This window comes from Emydura macquarii, unplaced genomic scaffold, assembly GCF_026122565.2.
Source record: "Emydura macquarii macquarii isolate MOO-44397 ecotype Brisbane River unplaced genomic scaffold, CSIRO-AGI_Emac_v2 contig_3692, whole genome shotgun sequence".
Lineage (NCBI taxonomy): Eukaryota > Metazoa > Chordata > Testudines > Chelidae > Emydura > Emydura macquarii.
In genome coordinates, this window is record NW_027133829.1 from 6,120,303 (window position 1) to 6,143,659 (window position 23,357).

At 46.9% G+C, this 23,357-nt stretch overlaps 1 protein-coding gene across 2 annotated transcripts in view; it reads left to right on the forward strand.

The window, feature by feature from the left end:
• The window catches only part of SORCS1 (sortilin related VPS10 domain containing receptor 1), a 384,379-nt gene extending 373,476 nt beyond the window's left edge, over positions 1–10,903 (forward strand). Inside the window, exons 24-27 of one of the 2 annotated variants that reach the window (XM_067537228.1) lie at positions 3,642–3,741; positions 6,357–6,462; positions 6,580–6,740; positions 10,782–10,899. In XM_067537228.1, coding sequence (XP_067393329.1) covers positions 3,642–3,741; positions 6,357–6,462; positions 6,580–6,740; positions 10,782–10,846 — 432 coding nt within the window. In that variant the 3' untranslated portion in view covers positions 10,847–10,899. Of the gene's footprint in view, positions 1–3,641; positions 3,742–6,356; positions 6,463–6,579; positions 6,741–10,781 lie in introns of both variants that reach the window. The other variant, XM_067537229.1, reaches the window with a different exon arrangement.
• The last annotated feature ends 12,454 nt before the right edge of the window (positions 10,904–23,357 follow it).

The following is a 23,357-nucleotide window of genomic DNA, read 5'->3' on the forward strand; positions in this document are numbered from 1 at the left end:
AAAGCAAGTTTTATTGGATTTGAAAAAACCCAGGAGCTGTGTTACGTATTCTTCAGCGCCATCTACTGGCACTTTACCTATTAACTACCTGTCTACATATATAGAGACATCTCTCATTGACAGAGCATTCCCAGGGCATAGATAATTTCTTAAGACTCACTTTTGCTGCAATGCCTACAAAACCCATCCTGCTAAGGGAGTGAGGGACTGTGACTATCCCACTTCTCCTTCCTTTCCCTCCTCCTTATTCCTACTAACTCCCTCATTCCTGCCATCCCTGTCCATCCTATCTCTGCTTCAATTAAATAACAACAGGGCATCTGTAACTAACTAAACCGTGCCAGTCACCACCATGTCTGCTTGTTTGTGTGTTATGGCCCCACCCTCACCCTTTCTCTGTCTAGACTGCAAGTCCTCCAGGTCAGGAATTGTCTCTGGGTATGTCTGCACTGCCTGTGGGAGGTGTGGTTCCCAGCACAGGCAGACAGACAAGAGCTAGTGCACTAACAATAGCAACGTGGCTGTTACACCCCGGGCAGCGGCTCCGGCTAACCACCTGAGCTCAGACCTTGGGCATTTTCACGTAGTGCTTTCATGCTGCCTCAATGAGCATGGTGGACTTGTCGGGCACCGAAACAAAAACTGGAGCTCTGCCTGCTTCAGAAACGAGGGGTGGCCTTGGGACGGGAGCCAGGTCTTTATGTTCCCTTTCCCCATCTATGTTTGGGAGGTGCAGAACAAAGAGGTGCAGTAAGATCAGGCGGCCCCAGCCAACGCTCTAGCAAACTACGGCTCCGATCCGCACTGCGGGATGGGCAGGTAGGAACAAAACCGAGCGCAGGCAACAATGGTTGAGGAGGCAAAGCGGGATCCACAAATCAAAAGTCTGGCTCAGGAAGCCTCTGTCTGGGTGACCTCTGGTTCATTCATCCCCAGCTGCTGATGGGAGTTACCCTATGGAGCAATTATCCTCACTGTGGCTGTCAGTCCAGGAAAACAGTCTGTGCTTTGCTTCTTTGCCCTTCTCATCACTTGTGTGCAGTGAGGCTTTCCTGACAGCGCTGGGCTCATCACATTCTGCCTGTTCTGCAGAATCCAGGGCTATCCAGTCTGCGCAGGACAACGGGGATTTTAATGCTTCCAGACTGTGCTTGTGCCAGGCAGACACTTTGGGGCATTCTCATACCTGAGCTGATCTGTGCCAGGCTCTGATCCTCCTCCATCCTCTGCCCACATCACTGAGTAAACCTGCCGGTACCTGCATTCTCCTTCCTGAGGTACCACTTGCATAGCCATAGTGGTTGCACAGTACATTTGTCTTTACCTGGACTGAGACTTGCACGATTTCCACCTCCACAGCTTCCCTCCTCACTCAACCTGCCTGGGTTTGAATCAGAAATAACAGAAAGACGTCTGCTATGCTATTTGCTGTGGCTTGCATGAAAACCATGGTCAGTCTCTGCCTGGGCCTGGATTCAAATGACAAAGGACAAAGAACAACCTCACAAGGATGAGAACGGCTTGGGGCTGGTTGCAGCTTGGCTTACGCTATGTCCATTACTGCCACAAGCTATTCATGCCTGTGGTTTTACAGCATTTCCATCCACATCTGTCACTCTTTTTTGGGGGGCTGTGGTGGTTCCCTGTAGCTGCCGGAATCTGAGTGCTAGCTTACTTGACAGGTGTAACTTGTGCTTCGTTCGTGTACCAGGATGAATCTCCTCTCTCCTCTCTGTCCATGTTGTCTGGAGCTCAGCAATTCAATCACATCCACAGCATCTGCAGCTGAATCTTTATAAGCTAATGATGAAAAGTTCCAGAGGGGTAGCCGTGTTAGTCTGTATACAGCAAAAACAACGAGTGTCCTGTAGCACTTTAAAGACTAACAAATGTAATTTTTGCAGTCATAAGCTTTCATGGGCTTCTGATGCATCTGACGAAGTGGGTTGCAGCCCATGAAAGCTTGTGCCTGCAGAAATTACATTTGTTAGTCTTTAAAGTGCTACAGGACTCTCGTTGTTTTTGCTTTATAAGCTAATGTTCTTTAGTCTTCCTCTCGGTAGAAATATATTTACAGCACATTCTGGTGCCACTAAAAAGAATTAAAACCAGAAACGAGATATATATTTTTAAAAATAAAAAGCCCATAGTCCACTGTTGCCAAATCGATATTGGACCAAGTGAGCAGTGGCCAAAATGAATGGTAGGACCCAACAGTATTGAAAAAAAAATAACTAAGAATGTTTAAAAAAAAACCCAAAAAACAGATACATCTCAGACCATGATGAATACTAGTCAAAGAACCACCTAATCACATCTCTGTAGTAATACTGAAATAACCTAACGTGAGGAAAATCAGGAACACAAAAAAGGTGCTTTAAAAATGATTGACATGTATGTTTCCCTGACAAGTTTTCGTTACTCTTTGAAAAGGAATAAAGATGTATTTAAACCAAGTTAGATTAAATAGTGGGCACGGATGTACAGTTGTTCCTGAACTTCACTTGGCTGTCAAAAATCCAGCACTGTCATGTTGGATTATTTTCAAGTTTTCCAGCCACCTCTCCTCCCACACCCTATTTCCCACTAATTGTGTGTCTATTAATAAAGTGGAAAATTGTTCACTGCTCTGAGAACTGATAGGATGGATGAAACAGCTGGAGAAATTGAGGCTGTAAGTATCCAAACAACATTCTTCAAAGTTTTATACCTCATTTACATATACAATACTTCTATTCTCTCTGCCCTGTCTATTTAGACAGTAAACTCTTCAGGGTAAGATCTAATCTCTAATTATGGGTATGTACAGCACCTAGCACAATGTGGCCCTGATTTCAGTTGAGGGGCTTTAGGAACTACTGGAATACAAGTAGCAATAATATAGAGAAAGAGGAACCGTACACATCATCTAGAGCTACATGAAAAGGAAAATCTGCCTCGCTGAGGTTCAGGAAAGCAGTCTTTATATAGAGTTCTGGTCAAAGCCTGATTCCCCTGCTCTACAGACGTTGATCCTGGATGGGCTTCGTGCCAGCAGAGTAGTATTCAAATCCTGAAGTAGCATCACTTACGTGCCCTGTACCCTGAAGTCTGAGGAACCCATGTCTGGTGGATCTCCATTGCCTTCAGCAGATTTGCACCAGGGTGATTCATAAATGTCACGGTTACCAGGGACTATCACGAGGATCTAGTCTGACCTCCTGCATTGCACAGACCATTGCACGTGACCTGATTTTGAGCCTGTGAATTTTTCAGCTTTGCTTGTGTCGATACAGCAGGGCACTCGTTTGCTCTCTGTAGGTTGGTACTGCAAACACATATGTAAATGAGTATTATTATTACTCATGTGAGTAGTCTCTTTGATGTCAGTGGAACTACCTCTCTAAGTAAGGTTACTCATGTCACTCGTTGGTATGAGTACTACTAATAACACATAAACATCTGTGCCGCCCTGCCAGCTGTGCCCAGCTGTTGTACCTTTTTTCTTCAGAAGGTACCGTAAGTCCTTGTTGATAGCACGTTGAACATACTTTTCCTGTGTAAAATCTCTGCTTTGTAGATGGCCCTGTTTCTCTATAGCCATCAGTAAGCTGAAGAGACCACATACAATTTACTCACCCTTTTTTCCCCATTTCTTTCAGATTTCAGAAACATTGATCCACAAACTGAACCAAAACCTGGTCCAGTTTGTGTTGAAGCCTGGGGTTCGAGTCCTGGTCCACGCTGCCCATTTAACAGCAGGTCAGTATTCGCCCTTTCAAAATCTTGCCGGGGGGGGGAGGCTTGCCACAGCTCCGCCAGGAACTAAGAACAGTGGGGGTTGATTCAGGTGAATCACACCAGGTGTAAACACCTCTAGGAGAGACTTGCATATACTGGTTGAAACTGGATTTCCTAGAGACCAACAGACAAAGAAATGGCTTTGGGCATAAAAAGGCTGCATTTAAACTGTCTCGGGGCCTTCCTTCTGATCCAGCAAATGGACAGTGAGAATGCTGCTGTTTGGGTTCTACAGGAAGCAGGGAAGGCAATAATTCTGGCACCCAGATGAGATGTTGATCAGAAAAAGCCAGAGTCAAGGAAGGTTGGGAAGCCTGCAATTCATTCAGAGAATCTAGCACCGGCTTCAAATCTTCAAACCTAAGGGATCTAGGGATGTATAATTCTGGCAGGCCCTGGGTAACCTATTCTCTCAACACAGCTTTCCCAATAAACGTCCATCCGAATGTACAGTATCCCTGCGACAGTCCAGCAATTAAGGCTGCCACCTGCTTTGAATTCCGTTTTCGATCTTAAGACCCCACCTAGATAAGGCTGTGATCTAGGGCACTAGGCGCACATATAGCACTGTAATAATGACACACGAGCAATTCTGGTGGGCCTTTGTCACATGGGTGAATGTCCATGAGATGAGGACATTACCACCCAAATCATTCACACCTGTGACCTGAGTCAGGTCTGAATGGCAGGAGGTTGGACGAGATGCAGGGGGTTGGACTAGATGACTTCCTGAGGTCCCTTCCAGCCCTAATCTCCTATGATTCTATGAATGCTGGTAGCCACAAATGAAAGCCTCAGTGTGCTAACCAACTGCACCAGCTAGTCCTCTGTAATCCCAATCAGACATCTGCACTACTTTAAATCATCTGTAATTGTGCTTTTGAGTGGTGGTGGTGTGTGAACATCCACACAGTGACTCATTTATGCTTGTGTTGGAGCCCCAGGGAAAGAGTGGTATTGTTAGCACGAACTCTATCTGAATGTTCAGCTCTACCTTGCCCACACATTGCTACAAAGCAGGTGCTCCTTCCTGCAGATGAATAATGAGGACTCAGTTCATTTGCACCTGTGCCTCTGTTGCGTAAGCCTAAACTGGAGAAGGATTAATTTATGGTAATTCTGGACAACGAGTTGCAGCCCATTCATCACATTCAGTGCTACGTCTCAGCCAAAAACCAAACCAAACAAACAACCCCCACATGTGAGGCAAAGTAACCTGGCTGTAATCCCAGCATTATAACAAGAACATTGAGCGACACTGAATTTAACGAGTCAGGGAGCCACTTTGTCATCACACAGAGCTGCAGAGCCACAAACAAATGAGACAGGCTCAAAAGACAAAACTGTGTTTAACGAGTTTATAATAAACTATTATTTAATAACGATACTTATCCTCCATTAGAGTAACTTTCTTGAAGCCAGAACATCAAAGCAGAATTTTTCACTTACCTTTATTTGATACCAGCTCAAACACAGATTTCGCTGTATTTTATCTGGTGGTGTGTTTGTGTGTGTGTTGTGTTTGCGAGTATGAGCATAAGCATGTGCTAGTGTAGTTGTGTGTGCATGGGAGAGCAACTGCTGCATGTGTGTTTGTTGGCTCTGTTTACTGTGTCTGTGTCTGCTGGATGCAGATGAGCATACAATGTTATGAATCTGTTGTATGTAATAATTTGTGTATGTTGTGTGCCTGATTACAGTATGGCTGCTTTATTTGTGTAACTATGTGCACATGATTGTGTGTCTGCATGACTCTAGGTAGGTGTGTGTGCCCATGCATATTTGCATCTGTTTTGTGTGTTCATGTATGAGTGATTGAGTGTGTCTGTGCCTCTGTTTAGTTTAATTTAAAATTTATTCTTGGGGTAGCCATCACATCAGTGTCAGAATGTTGTGCGTTGCCTTCCATACACATATCCTTTAAGGGGTGTTATCAGGAGTTGCATGAGGCTCCATGTAGAGGCATTGCGTGAATGCTCCTCAATACTCTTGACCCTGTGCACTTCCATCCCATAGGATGGGGGACAGTAGAAGGTGAAGAGAGAGCGGAGGAAGAGGGGTGTTCTGTTTGAAGGAGGAAAGGGAGGAAGGAAGAGGCTGGGAAGGGCAGGAATGGGAAATGGAGTCCTACATTACTGCCATCGTACGTCTCCGAGCATAGGATGTGGAAGGCGTGACCACCATCACAAAGCAGAGCTGCCCAGGCACTGTCAGCGTGGGAGAGCCAAGTTTCATGCAGATAATCAACACACCTGAGCACATTGCACCATATCAACACATTATTTTGGCTGCGATATTTTTTCCTCCTATAGAATACAGCTGAAACTTCCCTTTCCAACCACTCAGGCGTCCACTAAAAATCAGGGGCCTAGTAGAGTGGTTCTGCAGCTCAAGGTTAAACAGAACGTTATAGGAAGCCATAGGAAAACCTACTGCCCTGGAGATACCATGGATCAGAGCTTAGATAGATGTCACTACAAAGATACATGGCTATAGAGGTGGATGCACGTTATCTGTATAGAGAATTATTTCCAAGCCGTGCTGTGTGGATATTCTAAAGATCTCCTCTCTTGTAGCTCCCCTGGTGGACCTCACGCCCAGTCACAGTGGTTCGGCCATGCTGATGCTGCTCTCTGTGGTGTTCGTGGGATTAGCCATTTTTGTAATTTACAAGTTCAAAAGGTACGACCTCCTCCCTCGCCCTCCCTTCCCCCGCGTTGTCGTCTACGGACTCAGGTCTAAAAAGTGTGACGTGATCCGTAGCGTACACGGCAATGATGGTTTCTGTTAATGTTTTAGGAAGATTCCGGGCATTAATGTTTATGCACAGATGCAGAATGAGAAAGATCAAGAGATGGTCAGTCCAGTCAGTCAAAGGGAAAGCATGCCTAATGTCCCTCAGAGTGAACTGATGAGCCCTGAGCAACTAGTAGATGAGAAGTTGGATACCCGGCCCATAGGTAAATAACTTCCAGCAGCCAACAGCTGGTCAGATTCTAAGTTCTAATTGGCTAGATGTATTCTGAATCTCCCTCCCTACTTCCCCCTCTACTGCTGCGTTAACGTCTCTAAAAATCACCGAGCTAACTCCTCCTCCCCCGCCACCTCCACATGATGAAAAAGAAATTAACAACCTGAGTCGTTGCCCATGTAGTTTTCTGTGTAGTCCTCTCTGCTCCCGAAAAACTCTGTAGTCACATCATCGCTGACGTGTGCTGTCAGAGAAATGGCGTTGCGTTTCTGTGGAATTATGGGGTGAGCACTAGATTGCGGAGGGCACTCAGCCCCTTTTTCCGGTACACGGGGGCAGGGAGGGTAAGTAAAGCTTAAAAGCTCAACCTGAATTGCGGTGTTTGGTGCCGTGGCACATGAACTGCTTCTAAGTGCAGGGCAGAGATGAAATCACTGCAGCTGGCCGCCTGGGAAGCAGTGCAAAATATGCATCTCTGTGTTGGCCAGCTGGGTTGGCCTTCAAGTGGACTTTTCTCAGAGGGGGAATAAACAGCAGCGATTGTTGACTGGGACTGTACAAACAGGGTTTACTCCTTCACTCATGTACTCTGGGGCAATCTCTATTAACTTCAATGCAGTAGCACCCTTGTAATTGGATATAAGAATAAGACTAGAAACCAGTAACTATAGAAAAGCCCCCCTTTGTTTCACAAGACCGAAGGAAAGATTTACAGCCATTACTCAGGACGTGCTCAGATCCATTCCTGTTCAGTAAAGTACTTAACTTGAAGCACAGACTCGTAAACTGTAAAGTCAGAAGGGACCAATGCTTCAGTCCCACTGAGGTCACAAGGACGAAGGCCATCCTTAGGTACTTTGCTGAACTGGGGGTCTAGATGAACATGGGAAGAATTTAAGTTCACCTCTTCCCTTAGCTGATCTGTGAGGTTGACAGATCCCACTACAGCCGATTTCGACGTATATTCTGAGCATTGTTGCATGTGCCTTATGAAGTGACAATCCTGCAATCCCTGGCCATGTGAATAGTCCCAGTGAAGTCCCGTAGTCTGCTTGCTTTCATGAATAAGAATGACTCACGTGAGTAAGGGCTAGAGAATGGGGCCCAATTTTAGGGGTGCATCCATTTTTAGCTGCCTGGCTTTGAGCAGAGACGAGTTACAGTTTTAACAGAGAGAGTGCGGACTTGCTTCACGCTGCTCCAGTGGTCCAAAGGGAATTTAACACTGACCAAAGGCACCAATTCCCCTATTGTAAGCGAACCTTTATCTGGAGTAGGACTCGCATAGGGAACCCCCCACAGAACTTAAGGGGAGGGGGAAATTAGGGACTGGAAGGGGCAAGCACAGAGTGTGATTCAGGCCCGGGCTCAATTCAGGGCAGCACCTAGGCTGCTCTAACTTGGTCCGGGGCCCAGTTTGACCCCCTAGAAGCCCCAGGAAGAAGAGGAAAGCCAACGATGCGTTCCTTCTACAGGTGCACCGGAGGTAGCTTTGGAACAGCAGGGGACGTAGCCCTACAACTTTACTAGGTCTAGGAATGGCAGCTTGGGCCACTGATGTAAGTCAGAATTTTGCAGTGGTACTTTCCCAGCTCCATCGCGTGCCGTTGGCTGCTGTATAACGACTGCCCCGTAGACGCATTTCAAATATTGCCCTGACTGAGACTTGGTGGAGCCCCACTGAAGTCAATGGGGTTGCAGAAGGTTTACTGCTGGGGAAGGATTAATCCATTATCATAAAGAAAGAACCTGATAAGCTCCTCTAGGTATGTCTACACTACCACACAGGAGGTGCGCCTCCCAGCCCAGGTAGGCGGACTCCGGCTAGCTCTCCAATGTGCTAAAAAATAGCAGTGTGGGCATTGTGGCACAGGCTGCGGCTTGAGTTAGCCGCCTCAGCTCAAACGCCGGCATTGGGTGGTCTCGGATTCGGATGGCTAGCCCGAGCCGTTTCCAGTGGCACAAGAGCCGCGCTGCTATTTTTAGCCTCCTGGTTCGAGCAGAGATAAAGCAAGTCGGCTTATCCAGCTGAGACCTCCCGCCTCCCAGCTGCAGTGGGGATGCCCTAAAAGTGGGTTCATTATTTGCCAGCGAGAAGAACAAGGATGCCGAATAGGAGTTTTTTTGGTGACATGAGACGGTCTGGAGCTGTGTGTGAGGGGAATACAAAGCACGAAGATTCACAGGGTGGGATTCGCAAGGGAGACTTAGGTGCAGGCTGGCCAGTTGTCCAGTTTTAAACCAGACTGTCCTCTTTTTGGGTGCTTTGTCCCCTGTCCGGTACTGAGATAAAACCAGACGTGGGGTTTGTCCAGTATCGGAGCAGGGGAGGCCATTTTGCAGGCTGCGCATTGTGAAGTACCGGCGTGTCTGGTAGTCTGGGTAGGCATCAGCGGCCTCCCAACTGCCACGTTAGATGCCTAAGTCCAACAGTTAGATGCTACCGGCATTCACAGAACCACTGTGCTCAACGGCAGCCTAGCCCGGTAGGCACCTAAAGTCCCTAGGCACCTACGTTTCCGCTGTTAACGTCTCTCAGGCGCCTCAGTCTCAGCGGCCAGGCATCGACACAGCTGCCTAAGTCCTGCTGTGGTCCAGCCACTCAGTGCCTAACGCCCTCCCCTAATCCCAGCAGGATTCACAGGGGCAGCGTTCCCTCGCCTATCTTGCCTTTGAGGCCACACAAAATGGCTGGAGGCGATGAGGTTGGCCTAGTGGTTAGAACTGCCCTCATGTGAGTCACCTGCATTCAGTTCCCCCCCCTCCGGCCCTGACGTGGAGCAGGGATTTGAACTTGGCGCTTCCACCAGAGTGCCCTAGCCCCGGGGAGATGCTGATGTTGAAGCTGATGTTGATGCTGATGTTGAAGCTCTTTGTATAAACAATGAAAGATTCATTGGTGCAGAGAGAGAGCTGGTTAGGGGAACTCCCCTGGGAGGTGGGAGCCCCAGGTTCCAGCCCCCCGGCCCCTGCTCCTAAGATTATTTAACTGTTGATACGCAGGCTCCCTGCCCCAGAATACCCTGCAATGGGGTGGGAGACCCCCAGCTCCACTGTGGCGGGTGGCTGAACCTGCCTCTCCCACATCCGGGGGCGGGGGGGGAGCTCTACCACTGGGGTAGAGGTCATGCGAGGGCACCATAGCCTCGGTTTCTCTTGGACTGATCTGCCATAGGCACCTAACTCAAAGAGAGGGTTCACGGCGGAGATCGGTGCCGCTCTCCAGCCTCCTAGACCCAAGACCCCTCTCCTCCGCATTTCCCATGGGCTAGCTTGAGAGGCTTAATGTGCTGTCTTCCGTGAATCCCATTCTTGGGCACCTCTCCCCGCACGCCCACAGGGAGTTTGGTCACCTAATACAGGCTGGCAGCACCTATCTGTCCCTTGTCAAGCTCAGCCTGACTAGTCCGGTGTAATAACCCCAGGTCTTCCTGGAGCTCAGCATTTTTTTCTCCAGTGAGTTTTCTTTCATGGCAACAAAGCAATAGACACACTGGGATGTTTCTCATTTGAGTGCGTGTTGATTTGAAGCAGTTTTTTCCCTCTGCCAGCAGAGACTAACGTGCGTGCCCTGCACCATTAGGAAAGCCAAAGTCCGGGGTTCGTGGGTTCTTGTGCCTGTCTCCATAGCCCAAAGCAAAGTACCTACTTACTGCAGCAAACCCGTCTTTTCCAAAGGCAACTCAGACAGTGGGTTGTCAAGTTTCCGACACCTTTTCATATCAGATGCCAGTACATGAGTCAGTGTAGTATTTCGTAGAAACACTGCTTCCCCCCACACCCCCACCACCTCCTTTCTCTTCCCCCCATCTCTTCTCTTCAGCATGGGTGAATCATCTTCTTCAGAAAGAGAACAAGACAGCCCATTCAACCTGCTAACTGGCAAGAGAACATTTCTGGGAAGAATGTGTCAGGCTGGAACAATTAAATCCTAACACCAAATGGCGTGACAGCTTAAAATATTTCATTCTCGGGAACCACTTTGTCACTCAGCTAACTATTGCTTTTGTTTTGTTTGTCTTTGCCACAGGAAGTATTTCCATAGCTGCTGAGATGCAAAGCACAAAAGAAATCCCTACCTATGTACATGTTTGAACCAAGGACACCAGTATATGTGTATATATATATATATATAAAAAAAAAAAGAAAAACTCACTGCATTTGGACTTTTTAATTCTTCAGATGACAAAAGGTTTTTAGCTTTAATCCTGTGCATGTGGACATTATACTGAGACCGTGGTTGGACTTGCAGTGTACAGGTGCTCTATTTTAATAGGGGGGAAATGAAATCACCCTTTGCCCCTACAGCCCTTCCCTTCCCCCACAACTCATGTCCCTCTCTCTTCTGATCAATTTCTTATTTGTAGAAAACACACAGGAGGAGACACTGCAATGTTTCTGGGCTGGGTTGTTTTTGGTCTTCAGTTGGACTTTCACGTTCTCTGGCCTTTGTTCCGCAGGGAAGCCAGGAAATCAGCACAGGCCCCCTGAGCTGCAAAGCCAGCTTCTTTCTTAATGACGCTTTAGCCCATTCACACCGAAGCACTTGCCCAGGTGGCATGATCCAGCTGCAGCCCCCATGCAGGCAGCCCAATCTCACATGCGAGATGCACGGCACGATTTGGGGTGTGCTTCTGCTGCCCCTCCAGCCCTGCCCTGCAAATATCGAGACCCTACACACCTGCTTCCCTCTCCCTCGCTTTGTTTTCCATCATCCTGCCCCATGTACAGTCATTTAGACCAGTTCAAAGTGGGGGTAAAACGCTTCCCGATCTCCCTGGTAATGGTTTCATGCTTACTTTGCACACTCTGCCTCTCAGAAGCATGAAGCTTCCTGCTTCTGGGTTGAGAGCTTGGCTCTAGTTTATAGCCCAGAATCCCAGCCTCAACCCTCTGGCCACCTGTCAGGGCCCTGTCCGTCCTCAGCTGTCTCATTGCTGTACGTCTGAGTGCTTCCTTATCAGCACTGCCTCTCAATATACAGTATGCCCAATGCTGTGGGGGCAGTACTTCATTGTCCGGCATGGAACTAGATCGAGGCTGCATTGCCCTACTCCAACTATATTTCCCAGCCCTTAACACCCAGGTTAAACATTTCCGTTAGACTGCTCTTGGTCTCTGTAAGGTAGCTGGCTTGGCCACAGTATGTCTGCTCAGCAGCACCAGCAGGGACTTTTAGGGTCTAGGCTGTAAAAGTCTGTCATATCTTCTTAGCCTGAGTAACCATTTCAGGATCGGGCCCCTTGTGTTCCCGATGAGAGACTGGTGCAGCATCAGGACCATGGGAGGCTGGGTTCCGAGTCTGTGGAAAGCCAGGTCATCCAAGGGAATGGCTCATCTCTTAAGCACCGCCTCGAACAGCTGGGGGAGAGAAGGGAACACAGATACAGCATGCAGGAGAGAGTAAAGCTGAGGCTTAGGTACAGATCACCTGGACGCCAGGCTTTATGGGCTGTCCCTTTCAATCAGACCACGTTCCTTAAGTACCGTCCTCTAAGGCTCCCACGTGACCAGGTGCTAAAGGCCATTTGTCTCATCTTCTCTGGACTTTAAGAGGGTATTAGCTAATCTAGAATAACACCACCCCTTGAATCCTAGTCTAGATGAGGCCTCAGAAAGCACTCAGCCGACTCTTCCTCGGCACTGATGTTTGGATTTGGCAAGGAAAACAGGCTGTGATGGCTGCAGCAGTTGCTTCACCATCTCCCTGAGGAGTGCGGGGCCGCACACCCTGCGTTGTTGTTACATTTTATTATTACATAAGTGGAGAGCTTTCCGGGTGCGTTGTCTTTGGCACAGCCCTGCCTCACTGAGCTCTGTTACGGGCTTGCCGGAGGATCGGTGACCTGACCTCTTTTCTAGCACACTGAGCTACAACACAGCTCTACTCTGCCCATTCAGCCTGAAACACCCAATTCCTCGATGGTGGCGGAATGCCCCCACATTGAACCCTTGTGCTAGCCTAATCTGATCATTTCCTAGCAAGAAGGTAACCGCAAGGCACGTTAAGTAAGTTGAATAAAGGGCAACCTAGAAAGCGAGGAGGACAAAGCCCACTGCATATGGCACAAAGACGAGAGGATGTGAAAATGTTTGAGGCAGTGGGAATCCTGAGGGCCGGCTTGCATTTCTTCACTACAACTCAGGTTTTAGCCTGAGTCAGACTGGCTCCAAAAAAAGCTAATGCCAACAGGGAAAAGGTCAGACCCACCCCATTCCCTGGCGCAATGTACCAGGAATTTCCCCTCTCTCTTTTTATCATTTCTCTGGAGATACGTGATACCATTTGCCACAGGCATTGACATGATTTGCTATTGTGTTTACAGCTATAGCTTTAAGAAAGACGGGAAAGTGTTTTTTGCAGCCATTGTATCTTAGCCCCCCAGGATTCTAACTGACCCTTGAAGGCCGGCATTAGCCAACTTATTTTTATAGTAAGTCACTTAAAAGGTTTTCTTATAGTATTGACCTACTGCTAATTTTAAAATGACTTTTTGATGTACTTTTTTTTTCTTGGTTAAAGACAATGTAGTGTAATGTACAATTGCTCTTGTTTATTGCTTTTACAGTCATATTTATTAAACAGATTGTCTCTAAAGGAATGCATGTGTGTGATTGTTGTTCATTTTACTCACAGCCCTTGGCTGCAATCACAAAATCAGAAGAAATTCAGATAATGGGACTAGGCTACATAAAAAGATCAGCGGGTGGAATTGTGAAAGCCGTAGCAAGGAAAAGGATGAATCCTGTTGGAAAACCTATCGCACATGTGAAACCACCTACCACTTAGCATTTGTCATCCATAGATGGCAAAACACTTTAAAACTGAGGTGTGCTCCATTAGCCCCTTTGGACAGAGACACTGAGGCACACAGAAGTGAAGTAATCTGCCCGAGGTTTCCAAGCAGGCCTGAGGCAGAGCTGTGAATAGGTCTTCCGAGTCCCAGCTCGCTGCCCTGTCCACAACCATGTGGCCACCTGCTGCTGGAGGCTGACTTACAACCATAGCAGCATCATACAATGGGAGGATCTCAAAGCCATTTACAAAAAATAATCAATTAAAAGTTGCAGCATGCCTGAAAGGGAAGTGAATTGTGAGTAACCCCATTTTACACGTGCAAAAAACTGAGGCACAGCTAGGTTGAGAAGACTGCCAGATCACACAGGAAGTCTGTGGCTAAATTGGGACGAGAATCCTGCCTGAGCCCCAATGATTTAATTGCAGACTATGCTGTAGTCACCAACCCTCCATCCTCTGCTAACCCATGCTTGGTCTGGCTCGCTGTCCCCATCTAGTAGCTGGCACCTGTATAACCTTTGTGCTAAAGCTGGGCCTTTCCACTCAGGAAGTAGCGGGTTAGGTTTCACGTCCAAAATTCCCAGGTTTCAGCCCCACTGCCAGTGACCCATCCAGGGGGAATGATGTTACAGGCGATATCAAATTGTTGTTAATTTCTTCAGTGTTTAGCTTTAACCTCCTGGAGAAATTCTAACTTTACAAATGACATTCTGCCGACCTAAAAAGCCAGGTTCAGTTGGCCACAGTGTCCTGCCGCGACTGACCTTTTGTTTACTGTTGCTGAGCCCCTGTTGGGGCAAAGCAGTTACCAGTTGCCGTTCGGCAGGCTGAAAGCAGGACCCAGAGGAAAGCGTTATTCATGTATTCACAGTGCTAGCATGAGTTGCATCGGGGTAGCACCTAGAGACCCAACAGAGCTGGGCCCCTTTGTGGTAGGCACGAGACAGTCCTTGCCCCCGTGCGCATGTAGTCTAACTAGCTGAAACAAACACACAGTGGATGAACGGAATTAGCCCCATTTTACAGCCTGGAAAGTGTGGTACAACGAGATTACAGGTCACATTTACAAAAACAACACCACCGACGTGATTTAGCCACCTAAGGAGCAGATTATTAAAGGTATGCAGGCACCAAAATATGCAGATCGCTGCACAGGGGCTTTTGAAAATCCTACTGCCATCTAGCGGCATCTTGAGAGCTTTAAAAAAAAAATCTCATAGTCAAAAAGGCTTTGGACTCACTTTGGAAAACGGAGGCTTGGAATCCTGAATCAAAAGTGTTTTGAACATTGTACCCAACCTACTGTGTCTTCAGAGGTATTTAGGCACCTTAGTATCTTTGAGCACCTGGGCCTAAGTGACATGGCAAAGGCCACTCAGGATGGCTGTGACAGAGGCAGGAATTGAACGCAGATTTTCTGCATCTGGCCCAGCACGTTAGCCACCAAAGAGACGCTCCTTCTTTTCTGAGGATGCGCTGTTTTGGCTCCTAATATTTGAAGTGGAGCTGAACCAAAACGCCAGCACCCAACATTCTGAACTACAGGGGGCGTTGGATGCTGAACCTCATAGACAATCCTGTGATGTTTTGGAATGAGAGCTACCACCATCAGCCACAGTATGCCGGCGCTTGATATTCATTTAGCTATGCCTCGGGAAAGAGCCCTCTCAGGACAGCTACAATTTGCAAAGGAGCCTACCTGAAAGAAGAGCAGGTCAGATGAGGAGTTGCACCAAGGGTGTTACAAAGTGCACACGTTCCACCCCAGAGGTTGCTGCATTGCAGCCGTGGCAAAATGATTTCTATTTTGCAACACATAGGCACTAGTGCAAGATTTTTGCAAGATTTTTGCCAATACCAACCCAAATGGATTAGCATAGTGATACTCAGAGGACTGAGACTCACGAACTGCAAATTACTTTGTGTCTCCTGCAGGTCTTCGCAGCACATGATATTAAAACACTATGTGAGTTAATTGTTAAACCTACCTAAGTTATTAACCAATAAGGATGCTTTTAATATATTATTAACCAATTAATTTATCAACTTTATTATTTGCCCTGAGAATAATATATATAAAATATATCGTACTATAGTACATGAAACAATGAATTCACATTTCTATGGCTCTTTTGTGTGCTGCTGATTGCTAGTTTGGCTCCAGAACCCCTGAGGTCAGAGTATCCCTGGATTACAGCGTGTGTATTGGAGGGGAGAGCAGTCTCGAAATTGCAGCTGGCCTCCAGGGCATTCCTTTTCTTTCAGCATGAATTGCATCGAATGACACTAGAATCTGCCTTTTTTGCCGGATGGGTAGAATTTTAATAGTCCAGAATGAGTGAGTACGCATTTGTAAAGAGCTCTGGGATACTTCGCTGATGCAAGGCACTAAGAGCGTATTTGTTCCGAGCAGGATTTATGAGTAGGAACGCAAACATCATGGTGCTACGGGGCAGGTGAACCTGAACTGCCCCAAGTTTAGTTCAGCTGAGCAGACGCCAACGCATCTGCTTTGGAAAGGTTCTGATTACTCCCTGATGAGCTACCTCGCTCTTACTTAGCCAGATTACATTAAGTGAGTCGACTAAAGTCATATGCGAAGTTCCTGGTTGAAGTGGGTCTTGAACCCAGATCTAATTGGAGTCCCACTCTAGACGCTTATCCACATGCCCATTCTGTCTGCCTTTTGTGTCCCTCAATAAAGGGAAGTTGGAAATGCATCTATTGCCATTTGAGAGCCAACAGCATGAAAACTAATTCCTTGCCCATATATTAGATTTTAAAGACACAAGGAAGGTTAGAAAGGACAGAAGCGCCAGATCCTGCACGTACCCTCTTCTCAGGGAGTGACAAACAGCCCCGTGCCTGCAGGACTGTAGTTCTAGCCCTCCTCCATAGAATCATAGAATCATAGAATGTTAGAGTTGGAAGGGACCTCAGGAGGTCATCTAGTCCAACCCCCTGCTCAAAGCAGGACTAACCTTAGCTATATCATCCCAGCCAGGGCTTTGTCAAGCCTCAGCTTAAAAACCTCTAAGGATGGAGATTCCACCACCTCCCTAGGTAACCCATTCCAGTGCTTCACCACCTTCCTAGTGAAAAACTTTTTCCTAATGTCCAACCTAGACCTCCCGCCCTGCAACTTGAGACCATTGCTCCTTGTTCTTTCATCTGCCACCACCGAGAACAGCCTAGCCCCATCCTCCCTGAACCCCCCTTTCAGGTAGTTAAAGGCCGCTATCAAATCCCCCCTCACTCTTCTCTTTTGCAGACTAAACAAGCCCAGTTCCCTCAGCCTCTCCTCATAAGTCCTGTGCTCCAGCCCCCTAATCATTTTTGTTGCCCTCCGCTGGACTCTCTCTAACTTGTCCACATCCTTTTTGTAGTGGGGGGCCCAAAACTGGACACAATACTCTAAATGCGGCCTCACCAATGCCGAATAGAGGGGAATAATCACTTCCCGTGACCTGCTGGCAATGCCCCTCCTAATGCAGCCCAATATGCCATTAGCTTTCTTGACAACCAGGGCACACTGCTGACTCATATCCAGCTTTTTATCCACCGTTACCCCCAGGTCCTTTTCTGCAGAGCTGCTGCCCAGCTCGTCGGTCCCCAGTCTATAGCTGTGCATGGGATTCTTCCTTCCTAAGTGGAGGACTCTGCACTTGTCCTTGTTGAACCTCATTAGATTTCTTTTGGCCCAATCCTCCAGTTTGTTTAGGTCACTCTGTATCCTATCCCTACCCTCCAGGGTATCTACCACTCCCCCCAGCTTAGTGTCGTCCGCAAACGTGCTGAGGGTGCAATCTACCCCATCCTCCAGATCATTAATAAAGATGTTGAACAAAACCGGCCCCAGGACCGACCCCTGGGGAACTCCGCTTGTGACCGGTTGCCAGCTAGACATGGAGCCATTGATCACTACTCGTTGAGCCCTATGCTCTAGCCAGTTCTCTATCCATTTTATAGTCCATTCATCCAACCCATACTTCTTTAACTTGCTGATAAGAATACCGTGAGAGACAGTATCAAAAGCTTTGCTAAAGTCAAGGTATATCACAAAGGTACCACAACCATCACAAAGGTATCACAACCAGTGTTCAGCCAGTCACGTGTGTTGTTATTAATTAATATTATTATTAGAAGTAGTAGTAATATTACAGTAGCACATAGGCACCCCAGCTAAGATCAAGGCCCCATTGCGCTAGGTGTTGTACATACATAAACTAAAAGACAGTCAGAGCCTTGTAGCACCTCCACTCTAAATAGACATGCTAAGAAAAAGCTGAAGGATGGGGAGGCTCGGATATAGAGGCAGGTAAAGGGACATAACAGGCTTTGTAAAGAGAGACGCCTGATGAGGGTTTGTTTTGTGCTGGTACAGCGCCATCACAAAAAGAGACATCATCGTCATCGCCCTTCACACACGAGCAGTTGAATAAGGCAGCAGGCCAGCGGTGCCAATCATCCCTATCCTAGGCTCCTTTTCCAACGTCTTTTATATGCAGATATAAGAAGACAAAGGAGGCAACCCCTCCCCTGTGTAGCCAAGTCATCATTCGGTGATCATCACCGTGGTGATCTGCCATAGTTCAAAGAGTCCTGCCCTGCTCACCAGGATTGCACCGACATACCCTGAGCTTGTGCCGCAGCAACTCATGGCTCCTGGTTTTGGCCCTACCAAGTTCAAAGTCCATTTTGGTCAGTTTCATGGTCCTAGGATTTTAAAAGTAGTCAGTGTCAGGTGTTCACATCTGAAGTGTCAGGGTGCTGTAACTGTGGGGGTCTCGACAGGGTCCCCTGTGGTGGGGGGAGAGAGGGGCCGTAGAATTGCCACCCTTACTTCTGCACTGCCGCTGTTGGCAGGGGTGCTGCCTTCAGAGCTGGGCCGCTGGAGAGCAGCAGCTGTGGCTTGGCACCCAGCTCTAAAGCTGGCGCCGTCGTTAGCAGCAGCGCAGAACAGAGGGTGGCAGGGGACGGGGGCTCAGTTACCATACGTCCGGGTTTTCCCGGCAGACTATCTGCCCGGGTTGGAGGCTGGTAGCCACCCTCACTTCTGCACGTCCTTCAGAGCTGGGCTGCCAGCCAGAAGCCGCGGAGCTTCCTGCAGCCGGGGGAGGATCCCAGAGATGGATCTGACCCGGCTTCGGGAGCGGTCCCTGCAGGGGAAGAGAAAGTCCCGTCCCTCCCCAGCCCAGGCCGGGATTAGCAGCTGGAGCCTGGCCCAGGGTAGAAACCCCTGGCTGGGGCACCCCACAGGATCAGGCCTCAGAGCAGAAAATACCTATGGGTCATGAAGTGGGTATGAAAGTCACAGATCATTTGCCTAACACTTCCCTAAGGGAGCATGCAGACATTGAGGTATGAAACATTTCAGGGCCCCCTCCCCCGCTCGCCAGAAACGTATAATGCAAATTGCGTTATATAATGGCAGGGGAGCTTCCATACCTGGGACCAGCCTTCTCTATAGGCATGGACCTGTGTATACCCAGAGCGTCAGGCAGTTCTTACAAATTCTTCATATGAAAAGCAGTAATTGATTGGCACTCTGCTAGGGCTGGACAGCCTGTTGCAGGCTGTGTCCGTTCCTATGTTTCTAGCCCGCTTTGCAGCCCCTTCTCCAAACCTCCCCCCCCCCCCCATTTTTGTTTTCTTTTTCCAGACAGCTGCACTTAAATACCCCAGAGTGACAAGTCTTCAGGCAAGGTGAGGAGAGGTGAATTGTGCATGCGTGTGGCTGTCTGTCTTGCTCACGGAACACAGATTATCCCATAAAAATGAAACAAGAATCCTTCTTTAAACCCTGTTGTAGGGATCCTAGAACTAAAGAGAAATTGCCTTTGACTTCGTATGAAAAGACACACAGGAGGGTTGAACCATCCCCGGAAAGAACTGATATTTATTCCTTGAACTGGGATAAACAGTGGCTGGTGGGGGGAAGAGGATTTCCTATATGCCAACTATAAACACACGAGTTAAAAGCTATTCACAGGAGGGAGAGAACGTTATTGTTATTTACATTCCAGAAGATCAGTGTCCCTTTGTGTTAAGCATTATAGAAACATATACTAAGAGACAGTCCATGTTTCAACGTGTTTACAATTTAAGGGGAAAATTTTCAAGCCAGGTTGGTGCCCAACTGCCATTTGTGGCTCTGAAAATCTTCTCCTTAAGTGACAAGACAAAGTGGGAGAAAGAAGTATTGTCATGGCCAATTTATAGGAGAACTGAGGTACCGAGAGACTAAATCTGGAGATTTCAAAGGAGTTAAGTCCCAACTCTCATTATCTTCCCCCTCACTGAGAATGATGGGACATGGCAGTCATTTTGAAAGAGGACACATCTTTGCTCACTTCTTTATAGAACATTATTTGTCAGTCCTGCTGCAAAGAACATTTATTATTGAAGCTTACAGCTTGGCCATTAATCCTAAAAACGAAACCCCTCCAAACTCACCAAATATAGCTAACGCACAGGATTACTGTGAATTTGAACTCTCTGGGAAATGTGAAAGATCTATTCTATTCCATTGCTAAAGTGAACTGAAACAAAAAGAAAAAAAAATCCATCCCCGAGTGCTAAATTTCTTAAAGGATCCATTTTAAATAAATTTTAATTTATAAACGGTGTAGCTGATTTCAGTGATTTACCTGTAAATTCTCAAAAAGCAGCCCCATAAATTCTGTCCTCAAATAGGAGGTGCTGTCATTTTGGGAGGATAAAATATATTTTTCATATGGAATACAGTGACTGAATCTCTGCTTTAAATACAAAACTCAACTCAGTCTGTACTACGGAGCCACAACCAACACTTCCATAATTATAGGCAGGGCTGGTAGTGTCACCTGTTAGTAAAGTGGCCTGATACTTCCCATGACAACACCCTTTTTTAGTTGCTCATAACTTTCCCCATTTGTGTTGGCTTAAATTTCCCATGCCAGATGTCTGCCACAATGCTGCTGAATGGTTCTTAGAGTTTCAGAAAGAAGGATTTAGCCATTTCTGAGAATAAGACTGGGGGGAAACAGCAAATGTGAAAAACAAATAACCTGACAACTGTTTTGTGAGAAGCTCTAGTGCCTCCATTCTTTGGAGCAAGGGCTAGAGATTTGGTAGGAGGGGCACCCTGGTGTCAGGGCTGCGCTTTTTACTGTTCCTGTGAAAATCCACCCGACTTTGGCTAAGCCTCCAAAAGCTTATAGTTCATACATGCTCAGTAAAGTCTTGATTGGCAGCTAAATTCTGCAAGCATTCCATCTCCATAGAACATGCTCCATCTCCTCACAACACTGATATACTAACCAGGTTGCGCACAGCCCATCCCCACAATGTAACCAACCACTCTCCATTCTGGGGCTGCAGAGACTGTCCTGGACTCTCCCTGCAATTACTCTACCTGGCGTCAGTGGTCACTGTGGTGCCTGGTGCAGGAACTGAGAGCAGGGAGCCTCTCTCTCCTATGCGCTCAATAATACTGCTGCTGTCATAACTGTGAAATAGGTGGGCAGTGGGTAGCAGAGAGGGACAGGAGCCAGGGGATGGGGAGTTGAAAAGGAGCAGAGGGGAGGGGGAAAGAGCCATAGGAGGGGATGAATAGGAGCAGAGATGCACAGCGAGAAAGCATAATCCATACACACAAAGGGCTGAATTAAGGTTGCACAGGCAACCTTAAGTCTGGCATTTTCTAACTTTTCAGTGCTTGACTTTGCAGTCTTATCGTTCCTGTAATGTAATTTTTATGTGTAATATGTACCGGCTTCAAATCTAATTTTCACTGGTATTAAAATGGAATAACTCTACTTCATCTACGGAATACTCCACATTTACATCAGGGACGATCAGAATTAGGCTGAGTGTGACCTTCTGAGCACTGATTTGGCTATGATGGAGACCTGCCTAGTCAAATTGCCAACCAACCCATCTCAAACAAAATGAAATGAGCATTCTTCCTTGATACAATGTTGTCATAGTGCTTTGTAGACTGCAGGTACTAATGTCTGCTTGCCTAAGGGGGTGATGTTTCAGTGTTAATGAATTAATGAGTTAATGGTTAACTGGTCATTCCTTTTACTTTCCATGAGTAGCCCAACACTTAACTCACAGCTCTCGGTTGACCACAATGACTATCCGGTAACACAGAAGCAGTCCATTCCTTTAGGGTGATTTTAAGCCCATTATATGCCCTACCATATACAAAAGGTTTTTAAAGAATTGCTCTTTTGTTCTGGGAAACAGTCAGGGTCACTGTGATTAAAGAAAATGAACTGTTAAGATGTGTTGCTGGAACTCTGTAAGTGCTGCCCATATGGGGTAATTCAGCTGAACTGAGTTTACTGACAGCAAACAGAAAACCCTCTGTATTTTAAACCAGATTCTGATTTCATTTACACCAGTTTTGCACTGGTATTAACCCCATTCAGTTAATTAAATAACTGATCCTATAGCTTCCCCTCACCCCCTTAATTCCTGAACTATATCAAGCTTGAAAAAGTTTGAAGGCTTTCTGGGGTCAGTGTTTGGACTCAGTTTTAATTTTATATGCAGCTGTGCATCTGTCTGTACCATTTATCCCTGCACGAGCCATACTTTTTTTTAATTGGGGTGGCCATGCACAAGGAAAACAAGCCTTATTTTGTTGACTTGTTTGACTGTGTGCCGAGTTCTAAAAATAGACACAGTCATATTGGCTCACCTTTCAAATTTCAATTTCCGCATTGTGCATGCCAAGGTACCAGGGCTGATTCTTCCAGGCCTTTACCAAATGAAGAGAAAGGCTCAGCTTCCAACAAGCAAATATAGAACAGAAGTCAAACAGCGAATATTTCTAGCTCTGGGACTAAATTCCATTTTAAGATTTTACTGTTTTTCCCTCTGGTGCTCCTGAAAATCATGCACAAGTTCAGCTGACAGAGAAGTTAGCACTTGAGCAGTAGAAAAAAACCCTCTAATTTTATCAGATGATACATGAAATAGCATTACCATCAAGCCTACAAAAGCACCTCTCCAGCTATCTCCAGGCACCTGCCAGTGGGATTAACAGGACTCTAACTAGGCTTTGACTTTGAATGTTTTTGTACTTTCACACTGGACACAAAACTGTGCGGTTAAAAGAAGAGTTTTAGACTAGTACCAAGTTCCTGGGAGTCATATGTGAGGCTTTGCATCATACTTACAAAACAATTTTTGCAGGGCACATGGATCCAAGAAGGGAAGATGTAAGTTTGGGCACCAGTGGGCTGCAGAATCAGTTCAACAATGTTGTAAGGGATTGTTGTCTTCCTGAACTCAGCAGCAGGACTGAAAGATGAGGCCGTTTACCTGGTAAGTGATTTGTGAGCCAAATTCTGCTGTCACTTGCTGTGGCATTAGTCCAGAGCAATTCTGTTAGCTACAACCTGGCTTTGGGTCTCTGCACTCAGTAATTGAGATCTTGAAGTATTCTAGTCCTCTGGTGCTCCCTGCTGTTTGGATTATACCAGAAGAGAAGTTGTATGGAGGGGCTGTAGTTAAAGGCAATATCCTGGAAGCCCCCTTTCCATCGGCAACGCCACAATCTTAGCAACCTCTCCTTCTTCTGATTTACTGGATGGTATTTCCTCCAGCATGATGTTTTTGCCCTACTCAGTTTGAGTTACAAATTCCACGGGCCACATGCTTCGTCCAGATCTTTGGCTGGTGTAACATACTGAAGTCAGTGCACCAGCTGAGTCCTTAATGTGTACGAAGAAGAATGCCGTAGTCAATGGAGAATGTAGGGGAAATTGAACAATATTAAATAATAATACTCAGTGGTACCCAGGCGCTATC